Source organism: Ptychodera flava, chromosome 16 (genome assembly GCF_041260155.1).
Source record: "Ptychodera flava strain L36383 chromosome 16, AS_Pfla_20210202, whole genome shotgun sequence".
Lineage (NCBI taxonomy): Eukaryota > Metazoa > Hemichordata > Enteropneusta > Ptychoderidae > Ptychodera > Ptychodera flava.
The window spans coordinates 35,706,110-35,724,535 of record NC_091943.1 but is presented as its reverse complement, the minus strand read 5'-3'; the positions used below and the strand labels follow the sequence as shown (position 1 = coordinate 35,724,535).

Sequence of the window (18,426 nt, the reverse complement as noted above, 5' to 3'; positions counted from 1 at the left end):
AGTCCTCTGCATCAGTCAAAATAAGTGAATCCCCTACCCATTGCACCAAAAAATTGATGCCCCCCTTTTAAGATGACAACAATTTCATGACATCCCGAATTGCTTGAGTAAAGCTGCACAAAAAAACGCCTCTGGAGGGGAGACAATAGAATCTATATAAAGATTCTCAGATTTTTTTCAAATACCCGCCCCGTAACAAAATAACAATGCGTTTAAATCTCCCCTTCTGACTTGCTATAATTTAGAAATCTCCCCTCAAAGGGAATAGACAGAAATTGCAGGCGGGTATCAATTGTTTTGTGCAATCATTTGAAGGGTTATGAAATTTCATGCATGCCTTTTAGGGGTCACCATTTTTTGCACAACTATTAGACAGCAAAATTGTGGCTGATATAATGCTTCTTCGTCCTGAATGTCAAATCGTAATACATGGGAGTCTATTGGGCAATCTATTAACATTTTCCCTTAAAAAATAATCTATACTTGTACATTAACATCTGTTTGGTGATTCATGTAAATGTACTTTGCTTGCAGTGGCAGGCAAAACGTGCATGTTTGTACAAAAATTGCTATTTGGATTTTATTGATAATGTTGATTCATTGTACATGGTAGTCTATGAGAAACCTATGTAGTGCTTTTTCAATAAAAAAGTAGCTAAATCTATGCATTTTATGGACGTTTGATAATTGATATAGATGAACTTAATTGTAAAAGGCTGGTTACAACTTGTATGTGTACAAACATTTTCATTTTGGAAATTCACCGAAAATGTTCATCTACCATACATGGGAGTCTATGAGGAAACTATGATAATAATTTTTCAAATACTTGTGCATATATCGTCGTTGGATAATTGACATCATTGTACTTGATTAGAAGAGGATGGTTACAAGTGCGTATTATCTATACAAGAAATTTGATTTTGGATTTCACTTGAAATGTTCATCAACTACACATGGGAGTCTATGAGGAAACTATTAACATTTTTTGAATAAAAAAACTAGCTAAATCTGTATATTTATAGACGTTGGATAATTTATTTTAATGTACTTGATTAAACAAGGGCGGTTAGATGTTGATGCGTGTGCAGGAATTTGATTTTGGAATTTCACTGAAAAGCTGATTCACTGTACATGGTAGTCATGGTACTCATAATTTCATAATTTCCTTTTACACTAAGTGTAAAGGGAAATTATGAATAATTTTTCAAATACAAAACTAGCTAAATCTGTGTAATAATAGACGTTTGAAAGTACTTGATGAGACTAGAGTTGTAACAAATTGATGTGTGTGCAAGATATTTGATTTGAATTTCACTGAAATGTTAATTCACTATACATTGTAAGAGAAAACTATGAAAACTATGAATAATTTTAAATGATACTTAACTTATCTTATCTGTGCTTTTATAGGTGTTTTACAATTGATACAAATGTACTTGATTCAATTATCATGTTTGAAAGTTCAGACGTGGATAACAGTTATGATTTTGGAATTTCACCTAAAAGTTTTCTTTCACTTTCATGATAGTCAACGGGTAACTGTTGAATATTTTCCCCGACAAAACTTGCCATATATTTATAAAATACGTAAGCAATAGGAATTGTTCATTGCCCTCAGTGAGCTTGATTTACAAGAAAAATTGCCAAGCAAGATGTTTATGTGACAGATATTTGTACTTTTATTCAGATTTATAGTTAATTGACTTCAGGGAATAAACTCATGCAGCCAATCATTTTTATTTCCAAGAATATCTTTGAACACTGAAACTACTTTTTGACGGGCGGATACTTATGAAAATTAAATGACAACCCCCTCCCTTGTGCTGTTTGAAAAATACATGACCCACTTTGCAGTTTTCAAATTTAAGGTGACTCCTCGCCTCGGATTTTGCCGCCCCTAGGCCGTAATAACTGAACACTCCCTATCCCTATCGTGAAGGTAAGCAACAACTACAACGTTAACCAAAATGTCATGATTTGCCTTATTTGCAAGGAAGGCAATGCCATGTGATTTGTAAAAGACTGTTAGGCGCGACGTCAAAAGTTCAATGTCTTATTATAAAATTAATTCTTTAAGTTTCGCTCCAAACCTCCTCTCCCGCGCCTTAAAACTTTATTGTTGAATGTTGATCACAGGTTTCTATTATTTCCTTACTGTGATACTTCAATAGACATCAAGTCAGGTCCAATAATCATTATTATTCAAGGTAACTATGAAATTTACAAGGTCCAAGGAACACATCGAAAATGACAAGCAATGGGGTCATCTTGAACCACAAAATAGGGGTGGTACCAGGTGTCCGGAATGGGTAAGCGTACCCTGCCAGCTAGCTGCACCCGTCAAGATTGACCCAAAGTGACAAATCCATTGTTATTTGGTTAATTCACAAAATTACTTTTGTGAGTCAAAATTTGGTTTGCTGTTACTCATCATTCGAGAAACAGACAGGTCATATTTTGATACCATAGAAAATGTCAACTTCAGTTTGAATGAGGATCTTATACCGGTTTCAAACTGGGTTTCCAACAATGCTATGTCAATTAATACCTCTAAAACAAAATGTATGGTTGTTGCATCACGTCCTAAAATCAAGCTTTTTATGATTCTGATGCCCTTTTCACCATACAAATTTACGACACTCCAATTGTAAATGTTTTACTCACACACTTCTAGGTGTGCAAATTGACAACATCTTAAGTTGGGATGATCACATTAATAAGCTATGTAAGAATTTGTCTATGAGAATTGGAATTTTGCGTAAACTGCGCCCTTTTTATACTCAGAGAAATGTACTACTCTTGGTTTACAATGCGTTATTTCTTTCTGTAGTCGATTACTGTTGCACTGTCTGGGGTAGCACTTCCAAAACAAATCTCCAGAAATTGTATAAACTCCAGAAAAGAGCTGGCAGGGTTATTTTAGGTGTCGATACATCTGTTTCCTCTCGAATTGTTTTCACTAGTCTCCCTTGGTTACCCATAGACTTTCGTATTACTTACTTATTTTACTGCTGTAATGACTTTTAAAGCTCTACACAATCTTGCACCTTCCTATTTATGTAATCTATTCCGTCCTCTCACAGAAATGCATCATTTAAATACGCGCAATACTAGTCATGGTAATTTATACACGCCGTCATTTAGAACGGCTATGGGTCAAAGATCATTCGCTTATCGAGCAGTTAAAATTTGGAACGCTATTCCCCCGTCCGTTCGTAGCTGTGAAACTTTGTTATCCTTTAAATCCACATTACGTAATTATCTGTATGCTAAGTTCATGGACGAGGGCTCTGATTTGGATTGATTGTGTCTTGTTGGACCTTTGTTACATTTTAGTTTCGCATATTTATTTATAATCTGTATATTTATCGAAATGTCCCCAATTCAATACTTTTTCCATGTATGCTTTCTCTTTGTATGACAATGGACTTATTTTAGAGGGCTCTGATGGAAATTACAATTCATTTTGTAAATCAGACTACCCTCGTTAAATAAAGTATAATAATAATAATAATAATAATAATAACAAGGCAGTATTGCTGAAGGCAATGAGTACTTGGGCCGTGATAGAGTAATTTTGAGGACAATATATACTACTATTCAAATATGGTCTTGAATTTCCTCCTGTCAATTAGGGATTAACTGGTTATTAAACGAAGCAATGGCATGACAACGGCAAAATATGTCTAGCAACTTTTGTGGAGTTTGAGGCAGGGGTTCTTTATTTATAGTGGAAATTGCTTAAACTCCTTAAATATTCAAATAACAGCAAATTTCTTTTGTTCTCGATGGTAGATGTCTAATATTTAGATGGGCATATTTAGATTTCTACCCTATAGTTATTACTATATACCGAAAATCGGACATCCAGCTCTATTGGCTTGCTCAGAATTAGATATGCGCATAATTAATGACGTACAATATGTGGTGTCATAAGGTTGTCCCATCATACCAAATATGAAGGTGTAGCAGTTGTGGTTACTGAGTTGTGGACAAATATATATGAGGTCAAAGGTCATTGAGGTCACGTGACATTTTGTCAAAATAATTTTATTGCTAAGTTATTCCTATATACCAAAAATCAGACCTCTAGCTCTATTGGCTCGCTCAAAATTAGATATGTGCATAATTAATGAGGTACAATATGTGGCGTCATAAGGTGTCCCATCATACCAAATATGAAAGGTTTAGCACTTGTGGTTACTGAGTTATGGACAATAATGTATATTTGAGGTCAAAGGTCACCAAGGTCACATGATATTTTGTCAAAATGTCTGAGATATCTGCGTGAACGGATGGACTCACTGATGGACTCACGGACGGATATGACCCAATATGTAAGCCCCCTGGACTTTATCCGTTGGGACAAAAAACTGTGTCACTGCATCCTTTAGGCAATATGAATACGATGAGAAACTAATTTTTATTTTTCTTGGCCTTATACATGGGAGTCTATGGAGGTGTAAACTAAAAAGTCCTCTAACACGGCCAAATTCGATCGCATTGTGAAACAAATCGACGTGCATCTGTATGGGGTTGGGTACTATTCTTGTGCAAAGTTTGAAAGAAATTGACCACGGCATGTCTGAGATATCTGCGTGAACGGACGGACGGACGGACTGACATGACCAAACCTATAACACCCCAAGGACTTCGTCCGTGGGCACTAAAAACAACGCAACAGTTATTACAGCTACACCGGCGGTAGGTTCATATCCAGAGCCCCGTACGGTCTGCCGCCGTCGCTTGAAAACAATCTCATAAACCTGGCCATATCAACTGTGTATGGGCAGCTGGATATACTGACTTCCTGGAGAAGGCGAGCTGTCACGTTCAAGCTCAGGATTATTTCACGATCAAATTTCAGTAAATTTACCTTACCTAGATGAAAATTTGTCTATAGGCTGAAATTTCGCCGAAGTTTGACAAAATTACATCGATTTTCAGGTTCATATCCGACATTTTTGAGTTTCGAGTGCAGACAGAAATAAGATTTGAGGCAACATGGCTGCGACCCCATGTTGACCCCTAGCCCTGCGTACGACGCTATGTGCTACAGCTAACACACAGCATCGTACGCAGGGCTAGCGAGAGAGTTGCCGACATCGACGGTTATTTACGAGAAGTGAATAAAGGACTGTCATTTTTGGAAGCGATCGAGTAGCTGAGGTAGGCTGGGATACGACTTGGGCCCAAGAGCGCTGAATTTCGGCAGTAATTTGGCTTTTTACGTCAAGTCCCAAAATGGATTTGAAGTCACCGACCCTACGTACGGGTCTTTTCAGGGCTGTGGTGAGTGGGGCGATTAGCTGTAGCGGAACACACAGCATCGTACGCAGGGCTAGTTGACCCCAAGTGAAAATGTGTTCGCGATCAAATCTTCCTATATTTTTTTCAGAATTTTCGACAAAATCATTGCTTCTTAAATCTTTTGTAAAATATAAAATACTAAAATAAAAATGCGATGTGCCATGTCTCCAGATTTCTAAAATATCGTTCGTTGACCGTTCGACGGAATACTCATTCGCAAACTTGTGACGCAGTTGAAATTCAATACTGACGCCGCCAAATAATCTTAATGAGATGAGATCATTCTAGACATCCTCCATTCGCGTTAGAGTTCAGCTCGCTTAGAGTATCATAACATTCTTCTGCCTTCGTTTAGATCGACCCTAATCTCTCCCATTTAGGAAATAAATACACAAGCTACCTTGACAAAACTTCGTGCACCATCCAGGACCAAACGCGCTACAAATCTGTCTTGACGTCATCATCTCCTTACATGGTAATCGGCATACCGTATTTTTTAGCAAAGGAGACACAGAATACGTCGGAGTATTCAGTTTCAAAACGTATTACATTGTGTGATGTTGTCAAAAAAAGGTAATGTTACTGCAGTGGTATAAATTACAAAACACAAAAGTTCAAATCAGTTTATTTTGGACTGGCTATACCCAATATTTCACATTGTTTCTTATGCCAGATTTGACCACGTGCTTACTGGCGACCCCTTTACATGCAAATTTGTGTCAAATGGTGTGTTCTCCTGGAAAAACAAACGTACGATTTCTATATGAAGGAGGCGAAATTTGCCCTCAAAACTCGAAACCACCCCTGGGGTGTACCTAGCTATTTTGAACGAGCTTCTCGAATCTGCAGCTCTATTTCGAAATGATGGTCTGGTTTTCTCAGCTCAAGGATAAGTGTTCTCCATCGCTGTGGGCATTACTATTCTCAGCTGGGGGTACAGTTTCCAGTCGTAATGTTTTTCATTGTGTCCGGGATATAAAACATTTCCTTTTCACACTTTTACTTGGATTAACACTAGTCCACATCTTGTCAGCGATTAAACATGTTTCAAGTTTAAATGTTAAATTCTGGTCTCGAGCCCTCTTGTTCGACCAAACTGAAATTACCCCTCCCACTTTGGCTGGTCCAGTGGGTGTAGCAAGGGTCGTGCCATCGCCTAGGAAACGGAGGGTGCATTAATTGTTGCATTTCGATGCACATTTTGATTATATTCAGAAGATTTTGTGGCAAAAACTCAGATAGAGAAGCATTAATATTCACATCTCACTTATTCAAGACTGGCTGAGAGCAGCACTTCCATTCAGTTAACATCATTACGCCATTTATTATGCCAAGAAAGATGAAGCCAAGACATTTTGCCCTCCCTGGTCTCAGCCAGGAATGGTTATACCTTACAGAGTTTTTTCCCACGGAATGAAAACAAATGTACTTGGGCTGAGGCCCAAGTACAATAATATTTTGATACAACATCTCCGTATCTACCGTAGAACTTTTTAAATGATTTTACTGATCTACTTTCTGAGAGTCCTTGCCTCACTAACTTTTGAGCTAATAGGCTGTGTCTAACTCGAAAGTCTTCATATGAATACTTCAAATCATACTTAAACATTTGATAGGAAAATAACAAATAACAACGATATTCATATACGAAAACACATATATTTCTGTTATCAGTAAGATAACAGTCACTGTAAATAAAAACACCAGTAACTAAGTATCGCTTTGAACAACTACAACATATCCTATCTTGTCGTAATAACAACCATTGTATGATGAAGTCCGTGTTTCACAAATGTCATTCGATATTGATGAGGTAGGGATAGAGGTTGTTGACGTATTTTGTCCATCGTGAGGCGACATTTTAAGCTATGTTTAAGTTACTTGCTAATGACGATTTTGGTGTGACCTCCACACTTGCTCAAGTCTGTTTGCCAAACTATTTCAGAATTTGTTTTGAGTGACTCTAGAACCAGGGAAGTGCATGCATTCAGATTGGTGTGATCTAGAAGCGAGCACTAATCTTAACCCGACAAATATCCGAAACAGAGCAAAAGATAAAATATCACATGGGAATCTTTATTGAAATATTTCAAAAATACGTTAAGGCTGCTAGCAACATTGCAAGGGCCCAAGCGGTTGCCAGAATGAGCTAGGGACCGAAGATAGTTTAATAATCAAACTGTTAGTTATGTAAGACAGGTTTTATCGTGTTCATTTTTTTTCTGAAACATTAGTTTTGCCACGCCTAAGAATGTAGAACTGGTTTGAAGGACAGTGGTCATCCTAGGTCACCAACAATACTTGCCAAAAGGTCTTGATGCAATATTTGTAAATATGTAGAAATCCCAGACTTCTAGCCCTTGTAGATAAGACAAATTAGAGAAGATGAAATATCATCCAAGGTTATCTGCAATTTTCGAAAGAAACTGGTCAATATTAAACTAAATCAAGTTAATTCTGAAATAGGAAGGAGGTTAAAGGTCATCAAAGTCATCCTTCAGTCCTTGGAAAAATTGTTGTTCCATACTTGTCACCGTACAAAAGACACCTGGCTCTTGTAGGTGATGGATACAGGAAAGTAGATCTAAGGTTATATAAGATCATTCCAAATTTTCGAGACAGAAATTGTGTCCTACCGGTTTATAACCATTAAAAATCTAGCTCTCAAAGGTCATTCAAGGTCATCTAAAAATTATGCAAGTAAAATTGATACTGTACTTGTTCTTTTTGAACTTGAAAGGTCTGTCAGTCCTGATGAAGCAGAATATTCAAAATATAATTTCATATTTACCATAATTTTTTAAAAAGAATTATTTAATTATTTTATTCATTATTTAAATAAAATATAGCTGCAAAACCACGCGAAGGATCAAAATGCCTTCAGCAAACTTGAAAATACTCACACTTATAATGATAGCACAATTTCTGCTCAAACGGGTGTTATTGGTCAAATGTGCTGGCATGATATTTAGGCAAACTCAGGGCATTCCAATGGAACAAACTTTTCACCACTTCTTGCTCATTTGCTTTTCTATTCATACGAAGCCGAGTTCATAAACCTTAAATACAATCATTGTAACAACACACAGAGATACATTGATGATCTTTTCAGATTGAACAATTACAGTATAACAAATTATCTCTATCATATTTATCCAGATGGGTTAAAGATCAAAGAAACAATAGAAAGTGTGGATTCGTCTTCGTATATTGATCTGTTTATACAAATAAGCAAGAATACTCTAGAAATAAAGGTATATAACAAGCGAGATGATTTTGATTTTCAAATTACCACCTATCCATACTTGTCCAGCAATATTCCATCTGCCCTAGCTTATGGTGAATATGTTTCACAACTCCTATAATACTGTAGAGCTTGCAGTTCATAGGACGACTTTCGAGTAAGATATATACCATTTGTAATAACATAAGTGAGGCAGGGTTTTCCGGAAAATAGGCTTGTTAGATCGTTTAAGAAGTTCTTTGCCAGGTATGGAGATATAGTTTCAAAATACGACATATCTGTTACGCAAATGATACGTGACAGCATTCCTAACTTTGACTAGTAAAGTGATTAAGCAGTTTAACTTGTTTGCTTTTGATCTTGACACTTTTGGGCCATTCTTGACGGGTGTAGCATGCTAGCAGGGTAAGCTTACCCATTCCGGACACCTGGTACCACCACTACAAATTACTTATATCTGTGATTCAAGATGGTCATTTCTTAGAGTGTAAATATTTGTATTTATGCGATCGGGTAATTTTGTATACTCTGTATTATATGGACTTGGACGTCTTTTTGACAAGCATGAGATACTAATGAATCGCTCATTTGCATATTTCATTAAATTCTGTAATTAGGTCATATGTCGAATGTAATTTTATTGGACTTCAATGTATACCGGTACTGCGCTAACTTAGACTTAGTCATGCAGGTTTTATAAGTGTGACATTATGATATGCTGAATTGTATATTTATAAATGACTTTCTGTAATTTAACCACTACAAAAACTGAATGAACTGAATTTGAATAGGTGCAATATTGAAAAATCACGTGTTCACCTCAAAGATGCTTAATAAGAGATGTTCTTCTTTTGTATAGCGTAATCAACTAAGAACATTTGTATTTTGGTTTATTTTTGCTTCCACACGATGTTTCTGATGCATTCCTTTAGGCATCAACTTCAAGTTACATCGATCACTTATAGTTTGGTGGCAACTTTAGTTCGACCTGACCAAAGTGCTCATTGTCTTCAGTACTGATACATCGATACGATCAAAATTATAATCTAAAATGTCTAAACTTGTGTCACATGCTAACATCATTTAGGTGACCGTGTAAAGAAAGAAAAAATTGAAAGAAGAAAGACAAAATATAAAGATAGATAGATAGATAGATAGATAGATAGGTAGATAGATAGATAGATAGATAGATAGATAGATAGATAGATAGATAGATAGATAGATGGAAAGATAATGAAGACATATTGCTTTTTCATGAGGGTGCGACGCTCGTTCATTACTCCGAAGGGCCGTGCATTACCAGAAACACATCGTTATTCCCCGAGGCAGTAGGCCGAGAGCCATAGCGATATGTTCCTGGTAACACATGGCTACAAGGGATAATGAACAGTTTTCATAGCCCGAATAAAGTCTTATTATAAGACCAGGTTATAGGCGCTGCTTTATAACACACACCACAAGCTCACGTTATGTCATTTCATTATTTTAATGTACTTCGCTATGTATGCACTGCAACAATCTATCGTGAGAAGTCTACTTGGCGCATTGTGATAACAGTGTAGTTCCAATTTCTTCACAAAAATATCCCAAGCATACCACGCAACGTCCTTGTTTGCAACTGACTCTTTGTTGTCAGTGATATGTACCAGTTTCTGAGCTGTTGGAATGGAAAATGTAGCAGTTTAAGTTTGAGGCCAGCCGCTCATCCAGGACGCTCATAACGTTCCAGTCACCTGCTTTTGTTTCAAAACTGCAGACGACAGTTCGCGTATGGTCATGTGACTAGGCACTTTTTAAAAGACCATTTCCCTACGGAAACATGCCGTATTATCACAAAATTGTGTTTATTCCCATTTATGTGAATTATCTTCAATCGCAATGAAGATTGCATGAATATAGTTTAATGATCACAAGCCAAACTATACGTCATTATCGTGTCTGCAACCTATATATGATGTGTCATATCTACCACAATTTAAAAATTGTGTCTTAGCAGATGCAAGTTTTATGAAGAGGTTAGTTAGTACATAAATTAATCGATCGAGCAGGTTCTCCATTACACTCATGCTGAAATAGAAGTGGTCAGTAGCAATCATACATACTCCATGTTTTGGTATTAACGATTGCAATGTATGTTCTCGGCAGTGTGTTGAAATTTAATAAATTTTAAACAAATTTAAAATGTTACATTTTCAGGTATCGACATCTCCGCCAAGGCTATCGAATTTGCAAAACAGAATAACTTGATAGATGGAAAGATCAGATACCTTGTTGGTGACGCAACCATCCTTCGGGACACCTTAAGTCACTTGGAAAAAGCCTTCACAAAGGTGTACTGTAATGCAGTCCTCCACTGGAATGAAAACAAAGAGAAGGTGCTGCAAAATGTTTTCTGGTGTCTGCGGGAAAATGGCTCGTTTGTGTTCAACATTCTCCGAGGAGAGAAACTACACCTATATGACATTTATTACGGGAGTATAAAAATGCCTAAATGGATGGAATACTTACAGGTACATAACTTGCAGTTTTGTTATTGAGCTTCCATTTTATCATATGTATATGCAGAGACAAAGAGACACACTATAGAAACACGGCACGCCGTTTGATGTCATGGTCGTCTCGATAAACTATGGCCTTTATATATTAAAATGAGCTTCACAGGTGTAAGGCTTTGGGAAGATTTTGTGCGTAGTTGATAATTGCACGTGATTATTCGAAAAGTAGGACGAGATTTCCCAGAGTCGATGGCATCATGCTGCCTGTCGCATAGCAACCATGTTTACTTTGTGTGCTGTCAGGGCAGAAACACTGCTTCACGCCAATCAAAACATAACACGCCAGCAGTTTCATAAACACTTCCTCCCATGACGAACTTGTAGAAGACGATATGACTAACCGTAAACCATTGAGTAAAATCTGACAGTATCAATAAAAGACTTTCAAACTTGGTTAAAATAGTCTTATTATATATTCATAAAAATGTGAGAGGAATTTTTAAAATGGTAAAACTCACTTCCCCGAAGCTCAAACCTTTTTCCCGTTTTCGCCAATTCCTCTCAGCACTACACGACAACAACAACACGAACTTTGCCGAACATACTTTCGCTTAAAAATTGGAGAAAATCCGGAAACTACTGAAGGGTGCATGTTCGACACTCTTCGGAAAACATAGTCGAGCGCTACCTGAGGCGATGCGTACATCGAGGGGATTATGCAACCGCTTCACGCCTTTAACAATATCCATTTCCTGTCTGTTTCTCTTTGTCTGTGGTATATGAGTATGGAAACTTATCTCATGGGCGGGAAGAGCCGATGTCTGTATGAGTATGAGTGTATGTGTGCTTGTGCGTATGTGTGTTTGTGTCTATGTATGTGTGAATGTCTGTCAACTGCTTCTTCTCCCAAGGAGATGCGTGTATCACTTAAATATTTGGTTAGCATGGAAGTGCATCATTGGTGAAGAGTTCACGTAGTTCAAATGAAAGATATTGTCTTGAAGAAAGTGAAAACGGTAAAACGCCTTAAACTCAGAAGTTATTGGTCAGATTCATTATTTGTTAATCTTAGTTACCCAAGATAGGAATACGATATATCTTTTAAAGTCTTCATTGAAATATCTCCAATTTTATATTTGTTTGTGAATTCGTTCTTCTTTCTCAATTGTTGAGAAAATTTTTTTACCATTAGTTTGCAAGTCCCTACAGATATTCACACACACACAAACACAAACACACACACACATTATAATAATACAAATTACTTCAAGTACAGAGTAATATTATCTGTTACTTAGTTTCATGCATCCGGCAATCTTCGGACAGAAGTAAAATGAGTCGTAGTTCTTCACTCACATTTATATGGTTCGCACGCACCATGCTATTTGTAGGTGGTGTAAAAATTTGTTAAATAATATTTGTTGTGGTGGTGACATTTTGAAACCAACTCAGAGCCTTAAGAGCATGTAGCTTTTATGATATACAAAGATTACATCGCTTGTTTGTGTTAGAGTAACTCGATTCTTTGCCAATATTTGACTATGACACGTCAAAGACCTGGTTCTTGTCTTTAAGAGACCAAATAAACTTGACAATTCCGTGCTGTTCTTTTATTTTTGTTATGGTAAGCTTAGCGAACCGCATCTAGAAGGTGTTATCAGTGAAGCCGATGTTAACCTCCTTGCTGACTCCCGCGTGGATACCTTCGCTTTGTAAACGTCATCTTTGACTTGACAGTCACCTTTCAAAGGGCATGTAGACTTGTTTCGGCGATTACAATCAGCTGGTCGATCATTACACTGGCTTTCAGTGATTCTCTCTTAATACGCGATGTGATTATACAAGCCACAGATTTTAGCCATTTTCTTCATACAGCTGTAACTTACTTTAACTGAATTTCTACTGAAGATCGTCTATAGTTTTGACCCTTTTGGAATGCGTTTATCAAGAAGTTGAATAAACTTCTTGCTGGTGATAGTTTTCACGTTTTTACTGAAAGGTGTTGGGGTGTTGAACCACATGATGTTACATTTCCTGCTATTGCTTCTCATCATTGATTGGTTAGTCTTGACATACTGAATTTGGTCTGCCTAACAACTTGACTTCAACGCTGTGTTGTGGTGACCTTTGTATTTATCAAAGATGCCCTTATCACTGGATCTTGTTGAGATGCGTTTGCTTATTGTCCCAGGTATGTGTTTCATTACAGTTGGCGGGTGCTTAGACTGCCTATTGACATACATTTTTTGGTCGTTTGACTTACGGTACGGATAGAAATTGCCGTTATTTATGATCAGATTAAATGTCACATCCAAAAAGTTTGTTATGTTCTGGTTTGTCTCAATTGTTATCTTCAGACCAAAGACCAATGTCACGAAATATCTTTGTGATTTCTAGTTTCATCTTTTTCTGCCTTGCTAGCCTGGGTTTCTTGTGTACACAAAGCCCGTCCTCCTGGTAAAAGTGGATTTGACATTCCTTGTCGAGTGTTCTAAGGATATAAAAACCCACCAATTTGCATATTTAAACACAGTTGAAGCTCCCCATTGCAATATCCTTATTCAATCTTTTAATCCAGTGTCATACCGGGGTGTCTGTCGTCAAGAGAGAACGGTCTTTCTTGAGTGCATTATGATATCGACCACTTAATCAGAAGTCGAAGTGTATTCCCTCGCAAAATCAAGCAAATTGCGTACGAGATCTTCCGAGATAGATGGATAGAAGTTGACAATGTCAAATGTAAAAGTGATTTAATTCTTGTATATCAGAGAAGCTACTTATTATCAATGCTGACAAATCTACGCTGTTAAACAAACGCTCTGAGTTTGTGTAAAAATGTCACCGAAACTAATATAATTTATCAAACTTTAACACCGAATAGAAATATAATGGTACGTCATGTAAATGAGAGTGCGTAGAGCTTAGAAGCCTTTCACTTCTTACAGAAAATTGTAGGATTCATGAAACTTAAGTAACAGATATCATTACTTTAAATTTGTACTTGAATTAATTTTTGTTATTAGTTAAAACGCTCTGCTTTTAGCATCGAGCACTGTAATTTCCCAAGAGGAAATCTGTATACTTTTTAGTTATATATATATATATATATATATATATATATATATATATAATATATATATATATATATATTATATACATATATATTGGCATATGATATATTCCTTTTTATTTGGTGTCAAAGTGCAGTAAAAAAATTCATAAGAAACAATTATACTGAAGTGATTTTCACAGTTTGCCGCCAATTAAATATATTCCACAATGTTGAGAAATATCCATGTTTTGAAAAAGTTCATCACATTTCACATACATTTCCTGCCATCGTTATTTGTAACTTTTTAAGTAAACATGGCAAATACTTTTTTCCTCCTGCACATACTCATCACTTCAGTTTAAAAAACCAACTTGGGCAAGATTGGGCAGGTTATTGCCTTTCTGCCACTGTAAAATGCTTAATTTGGTCTAAACGTTATCACACTTGTTTAATTTGTTTGGTAAGTTACTGTTTCTAAGATTGTTGCCCCTGTTGCAAATGTAAGTTACTGTTTCTAAGATTGTTGCCCCTGTTGCAAATGTAAGTGGACATGCAAGCAGGACAAAAAAATTTGAAGCAGACATCGATTTACTTCACTTTTTCCTCCGTTGATCCTTGTACCAGAAGGAAAGAGGAAAGGCAACGAATTGGTATATCGGCTTACAATCAGTGACTACTTTTTATTTTACTTTTAATATTCTCAGTAATGAGTGATATTTTATCATGTTCATCCAATCTAGGATTTTCAACCGACATTCTATCCGCTCTTCAGAAGCTCAGAAGATTTTGATGCCCTGATTTCACGAAGTGGTTTCAAGAAATATCCGCGGACTCTTAAAGATGAGATGGTCATTTATTCATTGGACACAAAAGAGAAATACAAAGGTGACACGCTTCAATCCATTGGAATCACCTATATTTGAGAGATTCTCGAAAATCTCTTGTTATCATCAATATTTTCTTTCAATAGCTCTTAACTATATGAACAGAATGAGTCGCTACATTTAACTGTATCGTGTAATGGCAAACATGTATCACAGGTTCATTGGACTGCGCATGTACGACGTGATCGGGTCGTCTGTATATCTAATCAACATCAGTCTCTTCTTGTGAACTTGAAAACAAAAGGGTGCCACATATGTCTAAATGAACATGGATTTGGACTTTCTGTGATCAATACCAATTATTCTATAGACAGTCCAATTTGCCCTTATTCAATTAAAAAATGATATCCTGCAACGAAGTTACTGTCATTGTTATTAGTACAGCCACATCTGAAAAATGACGTCAGATTTAGAACAATCTTAAAAAACTACCCGACGGACAAATTGGATCGTATCACCAATGAAATTGTAAGATCTGTATTATACATAGTTTTGTGCAAAACTCGATTTGAGTTTGCTGAAAGCTGTTTCCATTAATTGTTCAAAACAAGAGGAAAATATAACAAAATGGTCGACTTATGACCATTTGTCTTTTTATTGCAACAATTTAGCAGCGATAACACCATCTGGTGAAAACTACTAGCAAGTGGTTCATATAGCCTTACCTAAGTGTTATTTTCTTTGAAATACATCGATCACTAGTCTTTGTCTTTCGTGCTATTTTTTGACATGACGAAAGTGGGTTCATTTTAATTGACATTTGCAAGTATTTTTTCCTTATTATTTATAATTATCTGTTCTGTCTTATCTTTCCAACAGACTATATGGTACCCTTATTAAAACATCTGGAATTCATACCGACGGAGTTACATGACGATTTTCTTACTGACTGTTTCTCGATGTTTCTGCGAGACGCACATACCGTGGACGGAGTTCCTACTTTGAGTCTGGGTATTGCGGTATTCAAATTGCAAAAGTAGCATGTTGATGCAGACGAAGTAAAGTGACAACTGTGGCGGAGTCCAGTTACTTTTGTATCCGCTAAGTGCCAACCACTCCAAGAAATAATCACCCTCAGTTGCTTTAGTTTAGGATAGGTCCATTCAAGAAGCGGTGAAAACATGGTTTAAATAAAGAGATTAAAAAACAAGGTCATTCATTGTCTATATTGGAGAGTCGAGGTAATCAAGTTCAAAGTACACAGAAGAAAAGAACTAAATTCTTCTAAAAATATCAAAGCACTGCATGCAAAATGGTCCTCTTAATAATTGGAAAGTCATTAAAGGATATCAACTTACATCGTTGCGCCTACAGTCCTATTTTTGGCTGAAGTGTTTGTCAGATCCACGTACATGTCTACTTGCTTTTAAGTCAGTGCAAGAAGAACGTGTCTGCGTAGTGTAATTTAATCTGTAACCTTTTAATTGTTTTACCAAGAAGTTCCTTGACCTTTGTGTCAGAGGTCCTTAAGAAAGATAGAGGGCGATCTTGTGAAAATCTAGTTAGGGTCATGAAGGGTCAATCCAACACACTCCCCGTCTAAAAATGCGCGGCAAGCTGAATTTTTAGTAATCATAAATTTCAAATAGAATAAATGCCTCTTATATTTTGTCTTTATAAATTCTAAAAGGCTAAAAGGTCGTAAGGTGCTGTCTGAAATGTCTCCTGCAAAATTACATCACTGTTACAAGTTCTTGGTACACAAGTTCATAAGTACATGTATGAATATAACGGTAAAATTATCAATCACATTACATGACAAGAAATGACTCTATATGATGATTCATTCAAGAAAGATGACACGGCTACAATGTCTTAATAATCATTTCAACACAACACCTGACAAATGTATCACTACTGTACATTTACTCCTCAAACTCATAGAAATCCTTGTACTCACATAATTCACTTTCAGGTCAGGATAGTCATGTTCAATGCCATCATCTAGAATTGTCACAACGACTCCTTTGCCAGTATAACCCAGATTCCAGGCTTCAGCGATATCCATAGTCAGATCATTCTCTCTGTTCTGTGGACGTGATCAAAAGTTGTAAATAAAATCAAATAGATCACAAAGTTAAACTCATCCAGATTTTAGCTTCCTTCTGATGGAGGACAAACTGAAGCTCTTCCGTTTATTTGGAAGAGCTTCACCCCATGAAGAACATTATAGACCTCTGGACTAGCTATAGCTCTCTTATTTGTGTTTCTGTGAACAGTTGGCAGTTGTCTAGTCTCTGACTTATTGCTTTTGGCCTTTAGTCTCATCGGTCTCACTGCTGATAATGTCAGATTTGAAGCCGCCTCCTTGAGTTCGTCCAGGTTGTAGGGTTCATCTGACTGGCAAAATCCTTCATTCGACAGGTCTTTTATGAAGGCATTGTTTGCTTCATCGACATTCAAGTTCAGGCCAAGCGTGATATCCGCCATTCTTCATATGGGACGCTTTTAATTCCCTGATTTGTTGCCCTAGTTGTCGATACATCGTTCCCGGTGGCCTTTGCTGAATTTGTAGATGAAACAAGGGCCATCGCCATTCCACTTTTGCTAGAAATGTGTTTGTCCTCATCATGAGTTGATTCCAAGTGTAAGGTATCTTTCGCCAAAGCAGTAACTGGCATAATGCTCTCCACTCCACACCCTTTGTCTTCTGTCACGGTGGTGAACAGTGAACTCAGCCATGGATGCAGCTTCTTTTGTAGCCGAATTGATAAATGAAGCATCTGCGTGTTTCATCATCATTTCTGCATCACCTAAAGAGCGCATACTTGTACTTACATACTTTTTTATTAATGCGAAAAAAAAAATCTTGCTAAAGAAGCTTTTCTGGAGCAAATGGTAAACAACACTAACAATAGATCCTGGTTTAACTGTTTAAGTGCCTTAATTAAAGACAATGGAATGGACTTTCTCCTTGATAAAGCTCCATCACTTAAACACCACAAAGTTATAACTGGTTTAATGAAAACAAATTTAACAAACAATTATGAAGTCTTTTGGAAAAATTTGATCACTGATGAAAATAGTAAACTAAGAATGTATGCCAAAATAAAACGTAATTTTAGATTAGAACCCTACTTAACACATAAACAAAGAAATACCTAGTATATTTATTATTAGCTACTATTATTATACTGTAATACTTTATCTTTATTGAAGAAAATTTTAACTTATTTTTGTATCACACTTTTATTGCCACAAATGTGATGTAAATCCTATATTTACAAGCAAGCAATAAAAACATTATTATTATTATTATTAATGTACGGTCGGTGGTGGTTTTAGAATCGGTGGCGTCGTTTCTGGTCTGTGCTGAAGAAACCACAGACGGTCTGTCTTAACTGACGCTTCACCTTTGCTACTCGAATGGCTTTCGCTGATCAAGTCATCGTTGGAAGCAGTTTCACCGTTGCTGGTTGGTGTGACAGCCACAGAAGA

General features: G+C 36.6%; 1 protein-coding gene across 1 annotated transcript in view; it reads left to right on the top strand.

Annotated features, from left to right (window-relative positions):
- Nucleotides 1-16,285, top strand: part of LOC139114699 (malonyl-[acyl-carrier protein] O-methyltransferase-like) — a 29,547-nt gene extending 13,262 nt beyond the window's left edge. The window contains exons 2-4 of the mRNA XM_070676569.1: nt 10,754-11,067; nt 14,845-14,989; nt 15,808-16,285. Coding sequence (XP_070532670.1) covers nt 10,754-11,067; nt 14,845-14,989; nt 15,808-15,968 — 620 coding nt within the window. The 3' untranslated portion in view covers nt 15,969-16,285. The remainder of the gene's footprint in view (nt 1-10,753; nt 11,068-14,844; nt 14,990-15,807) is intronic.
- The last annotated feature ends 2,141 nt before the right edge of the window (nt 16,286-18,426 follow it).